This window comes from Stegostoma tigrinum, chromosome 8, assembly GCF_030684315.1.
Source record: "Stegostoma tigrinum isolate sSteTig4 chromosome 8, sSteTig4.hap1, whole genome shotgun sequence".
NCBI lineage: Eukaryota > Metazoa > Chordata > Chondrichthyes > Orectolobiformes > Stegostomatidae > Stegostoma > Stegostoma tigrinum.
The window spans coordinates 47778070-47795071 of NC_081361.1; the positions used below are offsets into that span (position 1 = coordinate 47778070).

The 17002-nt window shown below is 39.4% G+C and overlaps 1 protein-coding gene across 3 annotated transcripts in view; it reads left to right on the forward strand.

Annotated features, from left to right (window-relative positions):
* The window catches only part of scyl3 (SCY1-like, kinase-like 3), a 34787-nt gene that overhangs the window by 10652 nt on the left and 7133 nt on the right, over positions 1 to 17002 (forward strand). For 2 of the 3 annotated variants that reach the window (XM_048539411.2, XM_059647857.1), the window contains 6 exons: positions 4145 to 4247; positions 6040 to 6151; positions 7264 to 7344; positions 8785 to 8924; positions 9977 to 10164; positions 13861 to 14029. In XM_048539411.2, the coding sequence (XP_048395368.1) occupies positions 4145 to 4247; positions 6040 to 6151; positions 7264 to 7344; positions 8785 to 8924; positions 9977 to 10164; positions 13861 to 14029 (793 nt within the window). The remainder of the gene's footprint in view (positions 1 to 4144; positions 4248 to 6039; positions 6152 to 7263; positions 7345 to 8784; positions 8925 to 9976; positions 10165 to 13860; positions 14030 to 17002) is intronic. The other variant, XM_059647856.1, reaches the window with a different exon arrangement.

Here is a 17002-nt window from a genome sequence, read left to right on the forward strand (position 1 = left end):
TCTCTCGTATCTGGAGTTCCTATTATCTCTGATTCAGTGTAAATTTAAGATGGTTTGTTGCTTTCCTGGTGCTAGGATTAAGGACATTTCTAAATGTTTCAAGCGTATTGATACAGATGAGATTGAGAAGCTAGAAATGTTTGTATGTAATGGTAGGAATGACATTTTTAGGGAAAGGATTAAAGCAGTACAGAGTGAATTTAAGAGGTTAGGTAAAAGATTAAAACAAAACCTTAAAAGTAGTAATTTCCGGTTTACTCCAATGTCAAACTCAAACAAGGGAAGGAACAAAAGGTTAAAATGAAATCGCTAGCTGAAGAGCTAGTGTATTGTTCAGGGATTTGGTTTTTTTGGACAATTAAAATGTCTTTTGGGATAGAAAAGACCTGTTCAAAAAGGATGGATCTAACCTAAACTGGAAAAGGACCAATATCTTAGCAGGGAGATTTACTCATTCTATATTAAGGGAAACTGATAGAGAAGGCAAGTTGAGGAATTCTAAATAGCAATATAAATGGAAGGATTGATGGGGTAAGTTCTGAATGTGAGGAAAGCACGTCAGTTAGAAAAGAAAGACAAGAGAGTCATAGTATGTAGTAATTCTGAATCACAAAATTGCATTTATTTCAAGGCAAGGGTCTTAAACATGAGGCTGATGAACTCACGGCATGTTTAAGAACGTGAGATTAGGACATAGTAGCTATTACAGAAATTTGGCTGAGATATGGACAAGACTGGCAACTCCATTTTAGGTGCTATGGGAAGGATAGAAAAGGAGAGGGTGGCATTTCCTTTACTGCTGTAACTAAGCAAGATATTTCTGAAAAATCATCCAATGAAAAGATTACAAATAAGAAAAGAAAGATCACTTTGGGTTTGTACTATAGGCACCCCCCCCCCCCCCCCCAAAAGTAATAGAGAATTGAGAAACAAATACGCAGGAGATCTGTGATATATGTAACCATAATAAGGTTGTAATAATGGCGGGCGGGGGGGGGATGGTGTTTAACTCTCCAAGCATTCACTAGGACTACCCTAATGTTAAAGGTTTGGATGGTGAAGAAATGATCAAATGTGTTCAAGAAAGCTTTCTTGATCAATATGCAGATGCTACAAGAAAGTGAGAACAACATTAGACTTGTGTAATAAAGCTGGGCAGGTGACTGAAGTAAAAGTGGGGGAACACGTGGGGGAACACTTTGGGTCTAGCGGCCATAATTCTATTCATTTCAAAATGATTATGGGAAAGGATAAGCCTTTCATAAAAGTTAGTGTTTAATTGTCATAAAGCACATTATAATGGTATGAGACAAGAACTTTCAAAAGTTGATTGGAGTGGAGTGTTTGTAGGGAAAAGAAGATCTGACAAGTGGGAGGCATTCAAAATTGTGATGACAAGAGTTCAGAGGCAGATTATTCCTGTTAGTGAAGAGTAAGGAACAATGGATGAAGAAAGGTATTGAGGTTCTAGTTGAGGATAAGAGAATTTTTAAAGATATAGACAGCTTAGTTCAATTGAATCTCTTAATCAATATATAGAGTTTGGGGCATTCTTAAGAGAGAAATCAGGAAGGCAAAGAGGGTATAATGACATAGGATTGGTCGATTAAAGTTAAGGATAATCCAGAGAGATTCTACAAATTCATTAAGAGCAAGAGGGTAACTAGAGAGAGGGTTGGGCCTCTTAAAGATCCAGGAGGTTGTCTCTGTGTTGAACCCTAGGAGATTGGAGAGATACTGTGGAGAAAGAAATGGTGTCTAGAGAATGCAGAGAAATAAACTTTGATGTTTTAAAAACAGTTCACATTACAGAAGAGGAAGCTCCGGAGGTCTTAGAGTATAAAGGTGGATAAACCTCTGGGACTTGATCTAGTATATCCCAGAACATTGTGGGAAGTAAGGGAGGAAATTACAAGACCCCTTGCAAAAATATTTCCATCATCTGTAACTATATGAGGTGCCTGATAACTGGAATTGGGTTAACCTTATACCTTTAAGAAAGGTAATAAGGAGAAACTGGGGAACTATAGACCTGTGAGTTGACTCATTATGGGTAAATTGTTGGAGGTGATTATAAAAGATAGGTTTTATGGACATTTACAAAGAACATAGAACAGTACAGTACTGGCCCTTTGGCCCACTGTTGTGCTGACCTATTATCCTACTAAAATCAACCTACCCTGCATTTTACTATCCTCCATGTGCCTATCCCAGAGTCGCTTAAAAGTTTTTGAAGTATTGGACTCCACTACTGTTGCCATCTGTGCATTCCACATGCTCACCACTCTGTGTAAAGAACCTACCTCTGACATGTCTCCTGTACCTTTCTCCAGTCACCTTAAAATTATGCCTTCTTGTGATAGTCATTTCCACCCTGGGAAAAAGTCTCTGACTATCGACTGTATCTATGCCTCTCATTCTTGTATACATCTATCAAATTACATCTCATCCTTCTTTGCTCCAATGAAAAAAAGCTCTAGCTCCCTCAACCTTTCTTCATAAGACCTGCCCTCCAGTCTAGGCAGCATCCTGGTAGATCTCCTCTGCACCTTCTCTAAAGCTTCCACATTTAGAGAGGCAAAAATTGATTAGGGATAGTCAGCATTGTTTTGTGCAAGGAAAATGATGTGTCACAAACTTGATTCAGTTTTTTTTTTGAGGAATTTACCAAAAAGATTGATGGCAGAGCAATAGATATTGTTTATTTGGGTTTTAGCAAGGCTTTTGACAAGATTTTGCACGGTTGACTAGTCATTGTCATTTCTATAAATGGTTAGATGAAAATATATACGGCATGCAGGTCAAACAAATTGATGGCATTGCTGACAGTGACATAAACTTTAAAAAATTATGTACTTGCACCTATAGGTCCCTGTTCAACAGCACTACCCAAGGTCCTACCATTAATTGTGTATGCCCTAACCTTGTTTGTTGTACTAAAATGCAATGCCTCACATTTATCCAGATTGTACTCCATCTGCCATTTTCCAGTCCATTGACCCATTTGATCAACATCCTTTGGTCATCTTAGAAAACCTTCTTCACTGTCAGCAATGCCATCAATTTGTTTGACCTGCAATGCCGTATATATTTTCATCTAACCGTTTATAGAAATGACAAAAAAGACTCAGAACCTTTCCAAGATGGGGATTTTCAAGACTAGGGAGCATGTTTTTAAGTTGAAAGAAGAGAGAGATTTAAAAAAGACATAGGGGCAAACCTTTTAGAGAGGGTGGTTCGTCTGTGGCATGAACTTATTTTTTCTATTGAATTGTGGGATGTGGGCATCGCTGGCTGGCCAGCATTTCTTGCCCATCCCTAGTTGCCCTTGAGAAGGTGGTGGTGAGCTGCCTTCTTGAACTGCTGCAGTCCACCTCCTGTTCATTGACCCACAGTGCTATTAGGGAGGAAGTTGCAGGATTTTGACTTCCTGATGAAGTTGTGGATGCGGATACAATTGCAAAGTTTCAAAGACATATGCATGGATGTTTTGAGTAGGAATGGTTTGGAGGGATATGGGCCAGGAGTAAGCAGGTGGGACTAGTTTAGTTTGGGATTATGTTCAGCATGGGCTGGTTGGACCGAAGGGTCTGTTTCCATGCTGTATGATTCTAGGACTGTATTTTTCAGTGCAGTCTTTTGTCAAAACTCACCAGTCAGGTTGGTCATTTACCAAATCCTGAGATATATGCATAGACAAAGGTCTTGTTAAAGATGTTTGATGCCTGAAATTTCCAGACTTTGTTGTTAGGCAGTCAGGAAGACAGCATGTTGCCATTCTTTAACATTGCCCATGCAAAGTACAGAGATAATGGGAACTGCAGATGCTGGAGATTCCAAGATAATAAAATGTGAGGCTGGATGAACACAGCAGGCCAAGCAGCATCTCAGGAGCACAAAAGCTGACGTTTCGGGCCTAGACCCTTCTTCATCCTCTCTGATGAAGGGTCTAGGCCCGAAATGTCAGCTTTTGTGCTCCTGAGATGCTGCTTGGCCTGCTGTGTTCATCCAGCCTCACATTTTATTACCATGCAAAGTACAGCAGTGTTGTCTCAAGTATCGGCTTGATGTAGCTAGGATACAACTTAAGGGCAGCAGCATTTATTATTAAAAGAAAAAACAAATTCATTGTTGTCCAATCTAGTCTGCAGGTTTTCAGATTCTTCCAGAAATGCATGGGCACGCTCGAGATGCTTACTCGTTTGGGACGATGGTTGAGAAACTCCTTCCATTGCTGAGTGATGTAGGTAAGGGTTTTCAGATTTTGTATTTGAGTAATCGTGCACGATGTGTGTAATTGATGCGGCTAATGACTGTCAACTAACTATCAGTAAGGAATATTCTGTTGAATTTAAACATTTGTTTATTCCCAAGTAATTAGTTTAGGTGCTTAACTGATATTATTTCTAGCTTTTTTCAGAAGACCATAAGCTTTTGGAGCAGAGTAAACCATTTGGTACATTGAGTCTTGTTGGCCGCACAGAAAGATCATAGCTGCTCTCTTTTGTAGATCAAAAAATCTAACTCAGCTCTCTCAGGACAGAAATGCCAAATGCTAGCACCCTGGAATAAATTTCTTCTCGATGGGAGAACCCTTACTTTTAAACTGTATCCCCTGGTTCTGGGTAACTCTACAAGAGAAAGGACCCTCTCGGCATCTAATTTGTCAAGTCTGTTCAGAATCTCTGTTTCAATAAGATCACCTCTTATTCTTCTAAACCTAGTGAGTGTCGGCCACCTACTCAACTTTCCCCCAGGAATCAGTGTCAAACCTTCTCTAAACCATTACAAATGTAAATTATGTTCTTCCCGAAGGGGGAAGAAAAAAGACAAAGGAAGAGAGAGGTACTTAGTATTTTAGGCATAGTGTTACCAAAGTTATGAAGAGCTGTAGCAAGATCTTCCTATTTCTTTATTCCTTTCCCCTTGCAATAGCCAAATTTCTGTTTGCCTTCCTAATTATTTGCTGTACCTGCATGCTAGTATTTTGAGATTTTTACTTTTTTTTTCTCTCCTGTTGTCTTTGTTTTTGTCTTTGTGCAGTTTGTTTTTTATAGATGTTGTACAGAATTGTCAGAAAGCAAGTTGATGTTGGGGAGAGTTGTAAATTGTTGTATTAAGCAGTAATCCAGAAACCAGCCAGTATTGGTTGGGTACTGTGATGTGAGGATGAAAAATATCATTTTGTGCAAATTCAGCCGTGGCTGTAGAATCATTATGGAACTTGAATGAGAACATTGAAAGTCTGTATGGTTTTGAATGAAGCATCTGGAATTTGACGAACCTATGTAAAATTACTGAAGGACTTCTGTGAGAAAGAAATTTGAGGTTAAGAGTTCTGGATTAACTGAAGTAAAGTTTGAAAGGGAGCATTAGATAACTCTTAAATTAATGAAGTGAAGGTTAGGATTTTGACAGTGGAAGGAAAAAAATGCAAGAGTAATGTTCAAGTATTAATTCTTACTGTTTGAAAAGGAATTATCTGCTGCACCATGGATATAGAGCAGAGGACTGAGACTAATTGGATAACTCATCAAAGAGCTCACACTGGCACAAGGAGCTCAATGGCTGCTTCTGTTAAGTATTATTGAATGTTTCCATAATTCAACAGGAAAAATGTATTCATGTAAGTTGTGTAGACATGAACAAGAAACATTCTTAAAACGAAGAAGTCTTGTATTTACACAGCATTTGCGTGTTGCAGACCAATGAAGTACATTTGAAGTGTTGCAGGAAATGCAGCAGTCTGTGGCAAGTACAAATCTTCTCAAAACTCAGTGACAAGTACAACTATGCAAACAATAGTGAGATAATGCTCAGTTACGTAGCTTTCTTAGTGATGGTTGAGGGATAAATATTGAACAGATGCTAATGAAATAATGACATCAGCACTGATATTGAATGGATTTAGATGACAATAGTTAGACTTTGTCCTAATGCAATATCCAAGAGGCATTTTTTAACTCATTCTTTAAATCATGTTTATTGGCCTATTCTGGAGGTTCAGCTGTGTGAGGAGTTAATACCTTTATTCTTCAGTTGCAGAACATTTGCTGACAAGTTTTCAAGAAACCTTGAAAGAATCCCTCTTAAACCCGGACCCAATGCAACGTCCATCTTTACAGAGTATATTGACTCATGAGTTCTTTAGGTAAACAACGACATCTTTCTCATCTCTTCAGCATGTTCTCAAATAGACCATCTTGTACAATATTGTCCCCTTATTTAGTGCAAACTGTAGTTGTGAAATAAAGTGCAGTGACATTGCCACCTAACTGAAAATTTGTTTGACAGTGTGAAATAGCAAGTAATTAGAAAATAATTTGCACCAGTGTGCCTCGTAAGATCTATTTGAAAACTTTTAAGAGTAGATGTACCCACAAATTTTGCTGTTTTGCATGCATGGTTAACTACCATTGCTGTCAAATCCTCAGCCTACTAACACCATCATTTATCTTCAGTCTGCCAAAGAATAATTGTGCTTAAATGAATCGGTTTGAATATTGAAGCAAATTTATGTTAACGTAGTAAATTGCAATCATCTCGCTTATCTCGAGGGTGTTTTATTTTTGACTGCCCTATTTAGAAGTGATTAAAAGAAGCTAAGTTCACAGTACTTTCCATACCCATGCTTAACATCAGAAAATAGTGACATTTTGTCATTGTACCAATGGTGATGATGTACATTTTTAAGATCTCAGTGACATCTTTGTAAAAGATCATGCAACATGTCAGAGTTTGACAGCATATTTTGTAGATTTCTATTGTAGAGTATATCCTTTCATAAAATGCTTGTATGAACAGTAGTATCATGATGAATCTGAGACTCATTAAACTCCATTCCAGAAACTGAAGAAAATTGTTAAACTGACAGCAGTGGGTACATCTATCTGCCAATACCTTGTGTATGTTTGCTCGATATTAATAATACACCTTTTGAGTTGATCTGCTGAAATTGTACTGAAATTTAGGATATCTTTCCAGTGAACTGCTTTGATTTATATTTTGTAAATACCAGATACGAAGTTTACTCAGATCTTCAAAATATTTACAATGATGAGGTTTATTTGTAAAAGGTTGTCATTTTGTGGTGTTAGATAGGTCCAAGAATTTCTGAATTGTGAATCGGTTCCTGGTCATAGTGATTGTAGATGTGAAAAAATATGTCTCCAATCAAATCCATTTTATGAGCTAACACATTTTAGATAGTTGTTAGACACTCTGTGATTGTAACAGTTGGCTAATAAATGTTCTCTCTCACAGCAGGAACGAGTTCTTGGAAGTTGTAAATTTTTTAAAAAGCTTGACATTAAAAACTGAGGAAGAGAAGAATGAATTTTTCAAGTAAGTATTCTGTTTCTGTTCCTGAGTTCTATTTTTTAAATTAAAAATTATATTGTACAAGAGCTACAAAACGATCAGTGTCTAGCAATTACTATTAAATATGTTCAGCAACTGAAGGAAAGGCTATTAATATTTTGTAGAAGAAACATATCATTCTTTCTTCTGTCCCACCTACATTTATATGAAGCAAGTAAACAGTGGACGCACTAACTGGCATTTGCCACTCCATCGTTATTGATGCTGAAGCCAGTTGTAGCACTGCCAAACTAACTCCACATTTAACATGTTGATTAAACTTACAACTTTCAAAAGCTTGGTACTGTAGTAGTTAGAGTATTTATACAGTCCGCTATCCAGGGAGATATATCTGCCCAACCCACTTCATTCATCCTGTCATTGGTAATGTATTGATATTTTATCAGTCTGGCCAGAGATGTTGTGACACACCTCTGGAGCAGGTAGGACTTGAATCTGGGTCTCCTGGCTCAGAGGTAGGGAAACTGCTATAGTGCCACGAGATCCTATCATTGGTATTCTATGTGAAACACTTTTTTTGATAGTTAACTTGTGTTAATTCAGCAACTTGGGGAAATTGCATCATTTGAGTTAGTTATTTTACTCTTGAGGAAGTGATGGCTGTGGTATTATCTCTCGACAATTAATTCAGAGACCCAGCTACTGATCTGGGTTTGAATCCTGCAATGGCAGATGGTTGAATTTGAATTCAATGAATATCTGGAATTAGGGGTCTAATGATGACCACAAAACCATTGTTGAATGTCAGAAAAAACCCACCTGGTTCACTGTCCTTTCAGGAAAGGAAACTGATGTCCTTACCTGATCTGGTCTACCTGTGACTCCAGACTCTAAGCAATGTGACACAATGCAATTAGGGATGGGGGAGTAAGTGCTGGCCTGGCCAGTGACACTGTCATTCCATGAATGAGTAAAACAAATTGTTAGTGTAGAGGCCTGGACTAATGATCTGTGGGCATGAGTTCATATCTCTCCATGGCATCTAGGGAAGTTAAATTTGGTTAATTAATTAAAAAGCTGGAATCCGTAATGGTGACCAGTGTATTTACTGAAGCAATGTTGATGTGTTTCCTTGCATTATACAGGAATGCAAATAGAGCTGCATTCATGTCATATTTTCCATTCTGTGACCCTTGTGTGTTTCCTCAAATTAATTACAATTTAATATTGAATATGTGAAGAGTTCTGTTATGCACAAATTAAATTGAATTGACACTGCCCACATCTATTTTTCAAAAAAACTGAAAGCTAGAGGGGATTTTCATCAGAATTGCTATTTTTCATGCAACACTGTCTTTAGCCATAGAATTATGCCAGGCCCATTATTTTTTCAAACTTGTTAGCATTACTTCCAAAGTAGCATTTGCGCCTCTAGAGGTATTTGATTCTCTTTATTTCGTGCAGATTCCTGTTGGATCGCGTTCAGGGCTTACCTGAAGGTCTCATGGCCTCCCGCCTGGTGCCACAGCTGCTAACTCCACTGGTGTTTGCAGAACCAGTAGCAATCAGAAGTTTCCTTCCTCACCTCCTCAGGCCAAAGAAAGGTATGTTTAGTGTATGTATTCTTCAGTTTGAGGATGCACCTATGTGGAGATGTGACAGCAAGATCAACTGGTCAGCAATGCTCTAGGCTGCCAAATGGAAATCTGTATTGGATCCATGTGAAAGGTCTTTTCTCAACCAGCTATGCATATTTAGGAACCAATGTGATATGCTACACAATAGTAGACTAACATTTAAAAGAGAAACATCAATCAACCTTTTTGGAGTTTAACCTTCAAATACCTAGAAAAGTGGTATTGTCACTTTCTTTTTGTTGGTGACTTGACTTGCTGTATACTTGCGGTATTTGTAGTTTTCCTTGATGATCTGGTCAGTGAGCTACCATTATAGTTTAAGACCCTGGTCACAAGTTTGATTGACCAATGGCATTTTCTGTTAGCGTAATAATTATTTTATTATTTGAGTTGGTCGTCTTGCAACCAGCATGAGATTTATATTGATGGTATTTCGTGCTATTACTCTGCAATTTCTTAAAAATTTAAACCACCTTTAGACTGATGGGTGAAGAACTCTGCTTTCTATCAACTGTGTCCTTATGAAGTCAGTTCCGTCCACCCTAACTGAGGTCCGAAGTGCACAACTGACTGAAATTGCCAGTGTCTGAAAAACCAAGTATTTGAATTATAGTGGCTTGCGTCACGTCAAACCTACACTTATTGTGTGTAGTACAATTTAATGTGCAAGTACTTGGAAATTTGTATTTAAAAGGTCTCTAATCATGAAAATGGTTGGTTGTTTGTGTGCAGTACGTTTACGAGCCCTTGCCATAAAATGGTTAGAGTCAGGCAAAATTTTGGTGCAGCATATTTTGTATTTGGTTGATTTAGATTAAACATGCAATGCCTGATGCTGACTTTAGATGACTAAAGTGACAAGAGTTTTAATCTTTAGCGCGTATCCACCATATCATGATGGACACCCTGTCCATAAAAATAAATGTACTGTTGAGGAGAAAAACATGAAATTTTGTACAGTGATTGCTGCAAAGATACATACATAAAATATTAAGTTGTTTTTGTTTGTATTTCTCTAGACTCACCTCGTGATGATGAATTCAATTGCCTCCTGTCACCCAATGTCTTTCGAGAGCATGTCATCCCAGTTCTGTTGAAACTTTATAGTGTGCGAGAGGAGCATGTGCGAATGGTGCTGTTATCTCACCTAGATACTTATGCTGATCTTTTTCAATTGGAAGACCTACAGGAAATTGTTCTTCCACAGGTCAGTGAAAGATTGGAAATTTAAATTTCCAGTGCAAATGAGCTAGAAGGCAAAAAAAAACCCAAATGACTATTGATGCTGGAAATCCGAAACAGAAACACAAATAGCTGGGAAAACTCAGCAGATCTGGCAGCATCTGTTGGGAGAAAGCAGCGTTAATGCTTCAGGTCCAGTGACCTTTCTTTAGAACTTGCTGCATTTTCCCAGCCACTTCTCATTTTGTGTTCAAGATGATAATATTTTGGACAGTCAGTTGCATCTTTTTTCCTTATTTGAGTTTTATTCCCTCTGCATATTTAGTGATTTTTTTGTTAACATTTATGCAATTTACAATCTACAGAGTTTTATGAAATACTTGCAATTTTTAAATCTAACAGCATTTAATGTTTTATCTCAAAGACACCACTGCCTGATGTGTAGTCCTTTCATAGGACTCCACTAAGATATTAGTGTACATTAGGAATACAAATTTCTGGAATTGCCTGTGACTTGCTTGACTTAGGGTGACGCTGTTGCCTACAAACTAAGGCTGAGTTTTGAAAGTAGACATTTTTACCTTTTTTGATTTTTTTTTTAGAAACAGGATCCAGATTGAATATTTAACAGAATTCTTATTTTATTGAATGCGTTCTTATACCTAAGAACTCGATTATTTCATTTTATACGTTGAGTGAACAATGCTCATACTGTGCGGTTAGGTATGCTTGTACATTTCTATGAGTAGGATTTTAGAGAGACTGATGGCCTTTCTATTGAGAACCTGAAAGGCCTCAGTGTCTTTTTTAGTTAATTTATGGTCATTGTTTGAAAGTATTGCTCAGATTAGCTTTGGAACGTTACATTTCCCTTTTTTTTTGGAGGGTTTTTGGGTGAGTTTAGGGCTACATTTTCTTTTTCATACCTTATTTAATCTCCTTGCTATCAAGTCATGGCTTTAACCGAAGTCCTTGACATCCCACTGCATCACCACTGGTTGCAATGTAAGAAAAAGTAAAGACTTCCATTTCTATAACAATAAATACATTTTAAGAAATGTAATTTCTTAAATCCTCAACGTTTATAGATACTCAAATCTCAGAGTGAGATTACACTGTTTCTACTTTAAAGTTCCTTGTTTGGTGACATGGCTGTTCTAGGCTTCATTCTGGCAAGCTCTTTACAAAACTCATTCGTGGAACATGGACGTCACTGACTCCCTGGCATTTTGTGGCCCTTCCGAGTTGCCCTTGAGAAGGTGGTAGTGAGCTGCCTTCTTGGACGGCTGCAGCTCACCTGCTGTAGGTTGACCCACCAATGTCATTCAGGAGGGAATTCCAAGATTTTTGACCCAGTGACAGTTAAGGAACTACAATATACTTGAGTCAGGATGGTGAGTAGCTTGGAGGGGAACTTGCAGGTGGTGCTGCTCTGATGTATCAGCTGCCCCACCCTTCTAGATAGCAGTGGTCCTAAGTTTGGACATGGCACGGGCTGTCTGAGGATCTTTGGCCAATTTCTGCGATGCATCTTTATAGATAATGCACATTGCTACTGAATATTGGTGATGGAGGGAATTGATTTTTATGAATGTGGTGCTAGTCAAGCAGGCTGCTTTGTCCTGGATGGTGTCAAGCTTCTTGTGTTGCTGGAGCTGCACTCATCCAGTTAAGTGGGGAGCTATCCATTTGTACTCATGTCTTACGCCGTGTTATTGCTGAACAGGCTTTGGCAAGCCCAGGAGCTGAGTTACTTACTGCAGTATTCCTAGCCCCTGTCCTGCTTTTGTAGTCATGGTGTGTATGTGGCAGGTCCAGTTGAGTTACTGGACAATGGTAGTACTAATGTTATTAGTAGTGGCGGTAGCACCATTGAATGTCGAGTGGTGATGGTTAGATTGTTTATTGTAGGTGTCGGTTATTGCCTGGCATTTGTGTGGCATGAATTTTACTTGCTACTTGCCAGCTGAAGCTTGGATATTGGCCTGATCTTGTGTTTGAACGGGGACTGCTTATGTTTTTGATGAGTCATAAATGGTTCTAAACAATCATCAGTGAACACCCCCACTTCTGATCTTATGATGGTCAGAAGGTCATTGAAGCTGAAGATGATTGGGCCTAGGTCAAGGATGTCCTGGAGCTGAGATAACTGACCTTCAACAACACAACCATCTTCCCATGTGCCCGGTATGATTCCAACCAGCAGGGAGTTTGCCCCTGTTGCCCATTGGTTCCAGGTTTTCTACAGCTCCTTGATCTCACACTCTATCGAATGCAGCCTTGATGTTAAGGGCTTTTACTCTAACCTCACCTCTGGAATTCAGCTTTGTTGTCCATGTTTGAACCAAAGCTGTACTGAGGTCAGGAGCTGAGTGGCCCTGGTGGAACCCAAACTGGGCGTCACTGAGCAGGTTATTGCTGAACAGATGCTGTGATGGCACCTTCCTTCACCTTACTGATGATCAAGGATGTATGACTTTCAGAATCTAGTACTGGTTGCCACATTTTTAAAACAAGGGTTGCCTTTTAAGACTGAGATGCAATTTTTTTTTCTCTCTGAAACCAAACCCGTCAAAAGGTGGTGGATGCATTGTCCTTGTATATTTTTTAGGAAGAGAGATATTTCATAACACTTCATCCACTTGCTTATCAGGGAGAGGTGGGAATGAGAATCAGCCATGATTCTATAGAATGACAGAGCAGGCTTCAAGGGTGACGTGGCCTCCTCTTCCAAATTTAGATGTTCCTGGATCAGACACATTGCTGCACATAAATGCTTAATGATGACAGTTGCATTTTATTCGTGAAACCAGTTTGCATCTGAAAGGCTGATTTCCAGCAAAACTTACATTACTTTAGCTATGTGTGAATTTGCAATCAAGTTAGAAACATGGTATCATTGTAGTAACAAATACAGAAGTAATGGGTTATGGAATTTCTGAACCTTATCAAGCAGATACAGTTGCTTGCCCTATTCTCACAAGTACTTGATTATTGTAACAGTGTTGAACTGGAGGAACACAGCAGAGATGATTTCTGCGTCCTGACCCATAACGTCAGCTTTCCTGTTCCTCTAAGGCTGTCTGGCCTGCTGTGTTCCTCCAGCTCCACAGTGTTATCGCAGAATCCAGCACTGGCAGCTCTTACTATCTCTATCTGATTATTGTATAGACTGCTGTGGTTTGAAGTGTGCAACGATAATAACTAGTGACGCAAAACTCTTGTAAAACATCTGGGCCAACAAAGTCTAATGAAAAGCTTTTTATATTAGTTAATGGATAAATTCTGACCAAAACAGTATACAGATCTCCACTGCTCTTCAGATTCACCTGAAGAATCTGTTACACTCCTGTATGACAGCCGGGATTTTTTCTTCGGGCCTTGCTTGAAAGCAAGCAGTTCCAATAGTACTGTTTAGAATATTCTTAGTATTGCACTGATAATTTGGTCAAGATTTATTTGCTTCGCTCTGTTCTGAATTGTGGGTGAGTGCTACCAATGAGCCACAGGCACTAAATCAGTAGCTTCTGACAATGGCAAGCTTGACTTTAGACAACCTGCTAAGCTTGTCTGCACTTATCTGATGCTGAAGTACTATCAGCTGTGTATGTAGACACTAGAGGTCCTTGAAGGATATGGAGAGCATCATTACAATCGAGATATTTACTTTTAATTTCTGTGGGGGGGGAAAAAAATAAAAAACACATCTTTTCCTGTTTAGGTGCTACTAGGTTTAAGAGATACCAGTAATACTCTAGTGTCTGGAACGCTCTGCAGCCTAGCAGTGTTGGTGCCACTTCTTGGAGCTGATGTAGTTGTTGGAGGTGAGAGAGCAAAGATCTTCAAACGTACAACACCCAACTTCAGATCAACTGAGATCACCCCCGAAGGTAGGTCATAAAGTTTCTGATGTTTTCTGTGCATCACACATCTTTACCAGAGAACTATAAATAGGTTATCTAAGGAAAGATATTCACCTTAGGGGCTATACAATAACTAGATTGGTTCTGGGATGAGAGGCTGAGGAATTTGGATTTATGCCCTGAAATTTAAAACAATAAATTATGATCTCATTGAAACATTCAAATTATAAAGAAAATTCCCAGGGTACACACATGGAGTTTGTTTCCCCTTTAGGTTCCCCTCCAGAACATGAGCAAAATCTCAGAAAAAGGGGTCATCCGTTAGGATTAAGATAAGGAGAAACCTCTTCGTTGAGCAGTTGTGTATCTTCGGAATTCTCTACAACAGGGGGTTGTGGATATCATTGAGTATATTCAAGACTGTAATAGACAGATTTTCATTGAGTTGGACTTAGGGGTGTGGGGAGCAGGAAGAGAAGCTAGTTGAGGCAGATGGTCAGCGATGATTACGTTCAGTGTCAGAGCTGATTTTAGGGGTAGTTCGGCTTACTCCTGGTTCTATTTCTTATGATAATAAGCAACAAAAATAATGCAGAAAGGCTACAGAAATATTGGCAGGTTGTACGAGTTGTAAGAACACAAGAATGCTGTGGAAAAATGTAAGTGTTTTTAGAATGTTCAGAAACTGGGAAATGTTTACTTTGGAAGAACCTGTGTGTCCTTGTCCATTAATCAGAGAAAATGAACATTCAGGCACAGTAAGCAATTTAGAAGACAAATTGTTTGTAGTTTTTACTTCTAATGGGATCTGGAATACAAGAGTCAATAAGTTTCACTGCACTTATACAAGGCATTGGTGTGGCCACACTAATGTTATAGTATCCAGATTTGATGTCATACCCAAGGAGGCATGTATTTGCCTTAGAGTGAATGCAACAAAGCCAGTTTGAGAAGTTCTTGACTATTCTTCAGTCTCAATCCACTTTCCTATCCAATTCCCACTTCCATTAATAACCAAAATAATCTATTAACCTGAGAAAATTGTCCTGATGAGAGAAGTCAATTAGACATATTCTTCTGAACTCCAGAAAACATGAGATAATCTAAGTGAATCATCAAATTCTGGAGGGTCTTAAGAAGGATAGATGCAAAGAAAATATTTTTCCTGGCTTGGGAGTCTAGAATGTGTCACAACATAAGAGGTGAGAATCGGCCAAATAGTTGCTTGAGCGATGCGTGCTTTGAGATGATCACTGCTGACCATCAGCTCTAACTAAATTTTTCTTAGTTCCACCCCAAATTTGATAAATTTTATTTACTGAGAAACAAAAAATGTCTATCTCAGCCTCGAATATATTCATCAAATTTTCCCAAGTGTCTGGGGTAGAGAATTCTAAAGATTCATAACACTTCTTTAAGAAAAAAATTATATTTATTTGTCCTAAACTGTTGCTTCCCCCCCCCCCCCCCCCCACCCCGGATAATCACCAGCCGGGGTAGAAGAATCTGTGAATGTCTGTCCTATCAAGCCCCAATAGAATCTTTTATGTTTCATAAAATGGATAGGGGGCCAGGGCATGGGAGAATTTAGGCTCTAAAATTTATTGAACTCAATATTGAGTCCGGAAGGCTTCAGGGTCCCCAAGAAGAAAATGAGATGTTGTTTTCCCACCTTGTGTTGAGTTTTGTTGGAACATTGCAGCAAGTCAGAGATAGATGTTGGCCAGGGAACAGGGTGGTATGCTAAAGTGGCAGGCAATGGGTAGCTCAGGATGTTTTTTTTTCAGGCAGTATGTATATGTTCTGCGAAGCGGTCACCCAGTCTACACTTTGTTTCCCCGATGTAGAGGAGACCACATTGTGAGCAGCGAATGCAGTAGACTAGATTCTGGGAAGTGCAGGTGAAGTATGGGATAGTCCCTGCAGAAGGCAGACAAGACGGGAGGGGAATAAGCGTCTGGTGGTGGTATCTCGCTGCAAGTGGCAGAAATGGAATCTGATCTTCTGGATGTGGATGTTGGTAGGATGATAGTTAAAGATGAGATGAACCATATCGCTGTCGCGGGAGGGATGGGGTGAGAGCAGAAGTGCAGGAGATGGATCAGACCCAGTTGAGGGCCCTGTCGACAATGATGGTGGGGAATTCTCAGTTGAGGAAGGTGGTGGACATTTTGGAGGCACCCTTGTCAAAGTTGGCCTCCTCTGAACACATGCGATGGAGATGGTGGAACTGAGAATAGGATGGAGTCTTTACAGGAAGCAGGGTGTGACGATGTCTAGGTAACAAAGTGTGAAGCTGGATGAACACAGCAGGCCAAGCAGTATCTCAGGAGCACAAAAGCTGACGTTTCGGGCCTAGACCCTTCATCAGAGAAGGGTCTAGGCCTGAAACGTCAGCTTTTGTGCTCCTGAGATGCTGCTTGGCCTGCTGTGTTCATCCAGCTTCACACTTTGTTATCTTGGATTCTCCAGCATCTGCAGTTCCCATTATCACTGTGAGGATGTATAGTCCAGATAGCTGTGGGAGTCAGTGGGTTTATAGTGGATATTAGTGGGCAGTCTATCACCAGAAATGGAATCAGATGTCAAGGAAGGGAATGGAGGAGTCAGAGATAGACCAGGTGAAAGTGATTGCAGGGTGGACGTTGGGAGCGAAATGGCTGAACTTTTTCAATTTTGAATGAGAGAGGGAGGCAGCACTGATGAACATCATTGGTACATCAGAGAAAGCGTTGTGTGTGTGGGCCATTTAGCACCTCTTTGTCTTCCTCAGTTTATATTTCCACCTAGCCTTTTTTCGTACATTACCCTGGATCTTTTTATTTTCACTGGATGTTATTGATTTAGAGTGCCAAGTCCTGATCCATGTTTCATTCTGGTAGTTACTGCCTGGCACTTAAACAAACATGTCCTATTTGTGGATTGGCCATGCTAAATTGCCCGTTGTGTTCAGGGGTGTGTGGGTTAGAGGGGGATGGGTCTGGGTGGGATGCACCAAGG